We start from the raw sequence: 8,792 nt of genomic DNA on the forward strand, positions 1-8,792 counted from the left end.
AGAGGCTGCTGTAGACCCATCGTGGGTATTTATTTCTCCAGGGAAGCAGGAGATTGGACCTAAGCCTCCATCCTCCTGTCAGCATGCTGCACTTGCACTTCAGATCCTCCCTGCCACACAGCTTTTCCCTGATTTTGTCCTGCCTGTAGATTCAAGCAACCTCCTTAACGAGTCCTGAAACGTTTTCAGGGGAATTAAACATGATTGTGAGGGGGGATTAAGTTGTGAGAGGAACTAAAGCAGCCTCCAGTGCAGCTTGTCCATGCTTCTTTTCAGGTGGTAAGCAATGAGCGTGACGATTCCCTGGTGCCTGCTGCTGCTTCTCCTGGTCAGCTTCAGCTCACCTGCACCCAGGTTTTCGGTGTGTACCTCTCAGCAAGAGTCTGTACAACCTTTCAATGGTTTATCAATCATTCCCAGTCGTGTAGAGACAGGTGCTCCCCCACAAGAGGGATGGAGACTTGCAAGAGCAGAGCAAAAAGGCACCTGCCTGCAGCTAAAGGAAGGTCACTCTTGTTGTGCTAATAATATAGGGGTTTCCTGGCATTAGGGGCTGTGCAGCACTCTGGATGGATGGAATGACTTTGCCAAGAATTAAAAACAATATAAAAAAAAAATAAATGTGGTGTTAATGGCTAGTGTAGAAGCACTCCATTCCATTCCCTCAGGAAAAACTGCCTTCATTTATTCATTGTGATTTAAAAGGAAAGAAGGGGAAGAGGAGGTAGGCATAGACAGAGGGAATTTGTACTCTTCTGATGAGCAAAGTTCTCTTGTGCCACCCCAAGAAGGTACAGAGCTTGGCAAGGAGAATTTGGCCAGCTCAGGGTTGGCTGTCTGCAGCACGTCCCTGTGTGCCTCCAGCCTGGAAATCCTCCCCTATGAAGGAAAACCAACAGGCCTAGGAGAAGGAAGAGGCAGCTGGGACACCACGTTTGAGTGTGCTCAGCAGTCTGCTGTCACAGGCAACTGCTTGTTCTGCTTATGCCTAGAACTGCTCCTGACCTCGTATCATTCAAGCCTGCTCAGAGCAGAAATAGCCAATGATTCTTACAGCATGGGTTTGCTTGTTGTCTTGGAAGAGTTTTGCTCTGGTTAGTTATGGTTTTTGTGGAGTAACACTAGCCACAGACTAGGTCATTGCTGAAAATGTTTATCCCAGCTAATGTGGGTCACATTCTGATCCTGATTTCAGCTGATTTGCATCAAACATCAACTCTTCTATAGTCCAGTTTTTAAAAAAGATGTTTCTAGCACCCTGGCTGCAGTGCAAGAGCTGTTTTTCCCCTCTTACTACCCTCAGCAGTTTCATAGTCTGCAAACATTCCCCTTGAGTACATTAACTGGAAGTTGAGACAAATCATTTTTGTCCAGAGTCATTTTCTGCAAATCTAATCCTATTCTGGGATGCTCTGAACAGTGGCAAGGTCGTTGCAGAAAACTCTTTTCCATGGGGTTCAATTCAACAGCCCATGCTGAGCAAGATTTATCTTAGGAAGAGACCACCATCGAATTGCATTGATCCAGGGAGGCAGTGTGACACCTTAGGGTCAAGAGGGACAAACACTCCTTCTCTCTGCTTCTCTGTTCTTATCACTGACTGAAGGGTGAGCTTTTTTTCTTTATTTTCTCCATAGGAAAAAGATATCTGCCTCCTAGACAACAATCAATTAAGACAAAGGTTAAAACAGCTTCAAGACTTGCTTTACTTATATGAACTGCAGCTGAAGGACATCCTGGAGAACACTTACCACAGAACAAAAAGTGGGCTGTTCTCAGGCAACAGGAGCATGCAGCATGAGACACTTTTACCCACAACTAGTGGAAATTTGATAGTCTATGACCAAGGTACAGCTTGCAGTAGTACGTGGAAATTTCAGCTTGCCACAGTGTTTATTTCTCCCTGCCAGGCTCAGCTGTGGGCACTGAAACCTGTTTGGAGGAGCTCAGCCTCCCTGTTCCTCAGCTCCTTCATTTCTGTGCTGTGGTAGTAGGCCTGCACGCTCTGTTCCCTGCTGTCATTTTGAGAACATGGTCATAACTGGAATCGTGGCCTGTGGCCAAGATTTTATTCTTCATGGGCATTTGACAGCCACAAAACTGATCCGAGGGCTGGAGCAGCTCTGCTGTGAGGACAGGCTGAGGGAGTTGGGGCTGTTCAGTCTGGAGAAGAGGAGGCTCTGGGGGGACCTTATAGTGACCTGCCAGTACCTGAGAGGGGCTTACAAGAAAGGAGAGGGACTGTTCACAGGGGTTTGGAGTGACAGGATGAGGGGTAATGGCTTTAAGCTAAAAAAGGGGAGATGTAGGCTAGATGTTAGGAGAAAGTTCTTTAATATGAGGGTGATAGATCCCTGGAATAGGTTGCCCAGGCAGGTGGTGGAGGCCCCATCCCTGGAGACATTCAAGGTCAGGCTGGATGTGGCTCTGAGCAGCCTTTCAAGCTGCTCAACTTCTCAAGTTGGAGAAGCCCTTTCTTATAGCAGGGGGCTTGGATTAGATAACCTTTGGAGGTCCCTTCCAACCCAAACATTCTACGGTTCTGTGATTACATTGAAAGTGTGAAGCACTGAGGTCCTGAAAGGCCTGGCAGAGATGGTCAGAGGAGCTTAGTCTCTTATTTTAGAAATATTGGGCACTGATCCCATCTGAAGTACAGCTGAGGTTACCATCCACACAGAAATTAGTTTCTTGCTGACAGGGCCAGTCCCACTCCTGTGTCACTCTGATGCTACAGCCCCAGCCTGAGCTGCAGCCATCCTGTATCTCACCCGAGACCTGGGAACGACTCCTTCACAGGGCTTGGATGTCAAGGCTCTCACAACTTGCTGCCCTTTGTCAGGCCCAGCAGTGTGCACACCAGCATTGCTGTGGCCTCGGTGAGCCATTTGCTGTGGCACTGCAGGGCTGGACACAGGCTGGCCAGGCGTCCTTGTCCCCTCTCAGCGAGGCCTTCTCTCGGCTGCACGGTTGCTTTCCCCCCGTCCCTAACAAGTGGATGCCATTACTCCTAGATTGCTCTGAGGTGCACAGTCGGAAGCAGACCCAGAGCGGGTACTACCGGCTGCGGCCCCGGGCAGACCGAGAGCCTGTCCTGGCCTACTGTGACATGTCTGACGGCGGGGGCTGGACCGTCATCCAGCGGCGCAGCCATGGCAAGGAGAACTTCGACAGGTGGGTGTCCCCCAGCTCCTGCTGCCCGGCAGAGCCCTGCGTTTGAGCAGCAGGGTGTGCAAGACTCCACTCTAGTGACAGCACTTTGCATTAGGACCACCCGGTGGTACAAACCTGTAGCAGGAGGCTGTTTCCAAACTAGGCCTTTAATGCCTTTTCCATGGCTTCTCTGCCTTTGAGTAGGTGTGTATGTGTGGGTGTATCTCTTTTATCATTACTGGAAACTGCTGAAGGCTCCAAAGTGGCAGGTATCTGCTGCCAGCACATTGACCAAGACTTGTCAAACACATTATATCTCATATCAAGAAATATGTTCAGCATGTCGTAACATTTATTTCCTTACTCAGATCATTCAAAAAGATACCAGACCTCTGGTCTAGGTTGTCCTTTCTCTATGCAAAATCCTGGAGAGGTGACTTTCACCTGGAACTCTCCAGGAGGAGAGATGCTCTGGTAGGAAAGAAGAAATGTCCCCATGCAGATTAATTCACTCTCACAGCACACACAGTTTCAGGGCCTGTCTAGTGTCTCTTACAGTGAGTGCAGCCCATTGCAAAGGTGCCTCAGTGGGCTCTAAGCTGGCTTGCCCAGGGAGTGGTAGCAAACTAGGACAGGTGAATGAAAAACATGCTGAGGAGGAGCATTGACTAGTATGTAGGTCAGGCAGAATGAATATCATTAATAACCACGTGAGAGAGGGAATAAACATGAGGTTAGTAAAACTGGAACTGATGATACGCAGGAAGTATACATGAATATTGATGATAATACAAAAATAACAGAGGAAATTTGAAAAGAATGGAATGAGAAGCAAGTAACAGCAGAAGATCTCTCTTAAAAAGATGTAGCCAGAGAATGCTGATGAAAAGTGAGTATATACCTCTGAAGAACAAGCTACCACATCCAAACAATGATCCTGGAAAAAAGCAGAGGTGAAAGTGGTCAGTGATTCAAAACGAGATTTAAATGGAACAGGAACACAAAGCAAAATTAGATATTCCCTTTTTAACTTCATCTGGAATCTTTTGTTTGCAACTTCTATTCAGTTTCTGATTCTTCACCACATTGTACAGCCAAGGTTGCAGCACATTTTAGACTGCAACATTCCGTTCCAGCCAGGAGGGCCTTTTAATTAAGACTTGCTGAAGAACAGTATCAGATGCTTTGCTGAAGACCAATATGACAGCTGCTGCTCTCCCTTTCCATCCCACTGACAACCTTATTCTGCAAGCCCTGCAGCTGGCAGTTTGAAGGTTTGATCCCAGTATGTGTGTGTGCACAGGTTGAGCAGCAGATGAAGTAAGCTGTGAGTTGTGTTGACTTCTAAGGCAGGGTGACACATCTCGGCTCAGCTTGTGATGAATACTTTAGAAAAGGGTGTCTAGAGATAGAGCTGAAGTTTCACTTGTTACCATAGCCAAGTGGCACAAACCATCTACTTCCTTCACATGCTGAAAATGGCTTTTGTATCTCACTGCAGGAAATGGGATGATTACAAACTGGGATTTGGGAAATTCCAGGGCAAGAACGATGAATACTGGCTGGGCAATGACCACATCTATGACCTTCTTGCTAGAGGTGGGAGTATTTTCCCTTCACAGATTTCTTTCCAATCTGCATAAGCCAGCTCACCTAACAGGATGCCACTTTGTGCTTAGGAGAGAGCTTGTTGAAGATTGACCTGATGGACTGGCGTGGGGAAAGACGTTATGCAGTCTATGAGAACGTCCGGCTTGCGGATGAGCGGGTGAGAAATGGAGAGTGGTGGTTTGCTCCATTGGTCTGTGAGGGTGGGGCACCTGCATAAGCAGCACTGGAATTCTGTGTCAGGGTTGTAATTACAGCTCTGGTTCCCTGGGATTCCTGGTTTGGATGCCTGACAGACAGCCCTGGGAGCAGGGATATAAGCCTGGGACTTCCTCCTGAGCGCCCAAGCCAGCAGGTGACAGGACTGTGTGTGTGCTCTCTTGCTAACTCTGCTGCTGCACAGAGGGCAGCTTTCTGCCACAGGGATTCCCACAGGCATTTGTCTCCAGCCTCATGGTTAAAAGAATCTTCCCTGTGGGGGGAGAGAAAGGTTTGAATGTTTGCAAGGAAACTGAACCCTGTTCTGCTTCCTAGGAAAGCGTTTCAGGCTGTCACATAAAAGGCAATCCCCAGAACAAACCCTCTCTACTTTGTTTTAAAAGAAAACAGTGAACTCTAATCAAACCTTTGAAAGAGCAGTTTTGAGTTCCTATCTTGAAGAGAGGTATTTCTCCACCTACACTTAGTGATACAGATACAGCCTAAAACCAGGCACATCCCTGTCTTCTCATTTTTGCTTTCTAGCTTTAGACAGTGTCCTGCTCAGTGCAGGTCCTGCTCTTTGCAGGCTTGCCTTTCTGAATACCACGTGTAAGCAGCCTGAATACTCAAGGACATGAGTTCCATGGCATGGATGAGTCCTTGTTCCAGCTCCATCACTGCTCCAGAAATGCATGTGTTGTGTTCAGTTTGCAGTTACAGTTTTCATAGGAAAAGCCTGAACAGCTTAATTTTAAAACCTTCCTGCTATTTTTTTCATAAACAAAAGTGGAATATGATGACAGGAGAAAGCCCACACCACAAAAGTAATCATCCATCTGATATTAAATGTCTCTCAGGTCTGTTAGCTGTGCACAGTGGAACTATTCTTCTAAGTATTCCTATCAGGACTGGACCATCTAGCTAGAAATTAGATAGCTTCTAGTTCTTGGAGGAGAAAAATTCCTAAGGAGATATTCCAGCTGAAGAACTGATCAGTTTATGAAGGCAACTACTTGGCACAGTTTTCTGCCAAGTTGTTCTTGATGAGCCAGAAAGAGCCTTCCAGCTTGTATGGTGTATCAAATTGTTATTGAAAGACAATAAAGCCTGAAGTTGTTTGTAGCAGCAGCAGTAATCAGCAATCCCTTCTGGAAGTTTAAATCCCACATGGATCTACTCTAGGATCACTAAAGCATGGGGCCAAAATCCACCCTTGACTTCAATAGTCATGCTTTTGACAGTGGATAGAGTGGCCAGAGCAAATTCTGAGGAAAGGCAGGAAGAGCTGATATCAAAGATGTTCCACATGTTCTTGCAGGACAATTACAGGCTATGGTTTGGCACCTACTCTGGTAACGCTGGCGACGCTCTGTCTGGGGGGAGCAATTTTGAAGATCAGTGGTCAGCTTCTCACAGAGGGATGCAGTTCACCACATCTGACAAGGATCACGACCGATTCCTGGCAGGCAACTGTGCCTCAGAGAACAAGGGGGGCTGGTGGTTTAACAGGTATGGAGAACAGGCAGCTCCTCTTGGAGGCACAGGGTGTGGGTGGCTGTACCGCCAAGAGGCCTTGCCTGCCTTCCAGCAGCCAGAGGTGGCTGTGTGTGCTTGCCACCCTGCACAGCCAAATCTAGGATGTTCATACCCACAGACCCTCAAAGGAAAGCAATCTGCTTCTTTCTTTATGAAGCCAAGCAGGAAAGTTGCATTCATTTTAAGAAAAGGGGCCAGAATGCATAAGGGAGAATGACCTGGAAGGAAAAGATGTCAGTTAAGATTATTTTAAGTGTTTTGTGTTGCATCCCAGGAAAGAAAACAATTGTAGCCACTGCAAGGTGAAGTGTATACCAAAGACATTTCTCTAATGTCTATGGGGTAAGTTACCCCTTAGCAGTCCTGATGATATGTTTGCTAGCTGGGCATACCCCACACAGCAAGAGACAGGGACTCAGGTTCTCCAGCCCTGGGAGCATGGACACACCACTCTCAGTTTCCCTCTGCTTCAGTGCAGGATGAGCCTCTTCTTTGCCCAGGCCCTCATCATATACAAATTGGAATCAGTGGAGCTACAAAAATGTACATCAGCAATGGGATTGACCTTGATTAAAAGTCATCTGCATTTTCAGGTGTCTATACATGGCTGCCTAAGCTTGAGCTAGAGCCTACCAAATGGCACCACACCCCTCTGTTCAGGCAACTGAATCATGTCCTTAGTTAACAGGGAGGAGGAGAGACCAGGTTGAATTATCTGACCAGTAAAGGTGTCTGCTTTAAGATGTGCCACATACTTCTCTGGGTTCCACTAAAGGCATTAACCAGATCTCCACAGGCTTTTGTAGAACTTTAGATAACCAGTCCAGTCCAGACAGATATATCTGGGTGCCTGAATCTGCCAATAAATCCCACTCTGGTATTTCTAAAGGTATATTGTGTGAAAATAGCTCTTCACTGTAATGATGCAAAGTCTTCCCCAAGAAACCTTATCTCCCTTTCTCCCTCTCCTACGTGGTGACGAGGTGCCATGCTGTGAACCTGAACGGATGGTACTACAGGACAGGAAGGTACAAGGGGTCCCACGACAATGGCATCGTGTGGGCTACGTGGCATGGGGCGTGGTACTCACTGAAATACTCAGCCATGAAGATCAGGGCTCCCTTCTTCCTGGACAGCTGGAGTGGAGACGGTGAGAGCAGTCCAGGCAGCTGAAACCTGTGGCTTTGGAAAGAAAAAAAAGGTACAGGCTGAAAGGAATTGTGTAAGTCAGCAGCCAGCCCTCTCTGCTGCTGCCAGCCACCAAACCTGCACCCTGGTGGCTGGTGTCACACCTTTTTCTACTAGCCCAAGCCAACGCCGTGAGGTGTTTGAGCACAGCTGATCAACAGTTCAATGGAAAACATGGATCTCAGTCATGGAATAACCACAGTTTTCTTTCGCAGCAGTTTTAGGACTTCATTGGAGAGTGTTTATGAAAAGCTCTCTGGACCTGGAATGATCAAGCATGTTCTTTTAGCCATCTGTACTCTTCAAGGGCTACATCTTTCTCTTCTCAACTGCCAGGGCTTCAGTTACAAGAATGTAAGAATAGAAACAACAAGGTGATGGGGAATTGGACTTCATCTGCTGTGCCTTCATTACTGCTTGGCTCTCTATCAGGAGAATGTTTTTAACCAGCTCTCCCTACGGTCTCCAATTTCCACACTTCAGTTGCAGAACACCCCGGGAGTGTGTGAAACCAAACCAGTGGATGGACGTGCTGCAGCTGCCAGTGTGCATCCAAAGGCTCTGTCAAAGCAAACCCCTACAACATGCACAGTGTGGACACCAGCTTTCATTGCCAACAGCTTCCCATTGCAGATCCACTTCCACAGCACACCACAACACATTAATGCAGACAAAGGCCCATGCTGCTGACCAGACTTAAGCCCCAGATTAATAGTATGAGGACTTCACTATATTTAACACAAGCACTGATGCCCTTAGGAGTTCAAAAAACTCATTTGTACATTCTTGTGTAATTTGCCAGCAGACTTTGAGTTCCTGAAGGGGAATCAGAAGGTGGAAAGTGACTGGGCCCCAAGGCACACTGCCTTCATTGGCTCACTGGATTAAAATGAAAGAGCAACACAAATGACTAGAAGAATTGGGATACTGAGAATTTATTTTCCACAAGTTGTTAATAACAACAGATAAGAATGAACAGTAATATCAGCTTGATGCAAATCATTTAACTACTATGTTGTAGAATAAGCCTATTTTTTTTCCTGAATTACAGTAATTTTTTTAAACTGATAGTTCTTTTCCATTTACCTGCTTTTAGATCCATACAT

General features: G+C 46.7%; 1 protein-coding gene across 1 annotated transcript; it reads left to right on the plus strand.

Moving 5' to 3' along the window:
* The first annotated feature begins 286 nt into the window (after positions 1-286).
* LOC103774279 (fibrinogen-like protein 1) lies at positions 287-7,671 on the plus strand. Its single transcript, XM_008941670.1, has 7 exons — positions 287-361; positions 1,638-1,848; positions 3,015-3,174; positions 4,655-4,752; positions 4,833-4,921; positions 6,281-6,471; positions 7,482-7,671. Exons 1-7 carry the CDS (start codon positions 287-289, stop codon positions 7,669-7,671), a joined length of 1,014 nt encoding a protein of 337 aa, XP_008939918.1.
* Positions 7,672-8,792: the final 1,121 nt, after the last annotated feature.

This window comes from Merops nubicus, unplaced genomic scaffold (assembly GCF_000691845.1).
Source record: "Merops nubicus isolate BGI_N331 unplaced genomic scaffold, ASM69184v1 scaffold7296, whole genome shotgun sequence".
Lineage (NCBI taxonomy): Eukaryota > Metazoa > Chordata > Aves > Coraciiformes > Meropidae > Merops > Merops nubicus.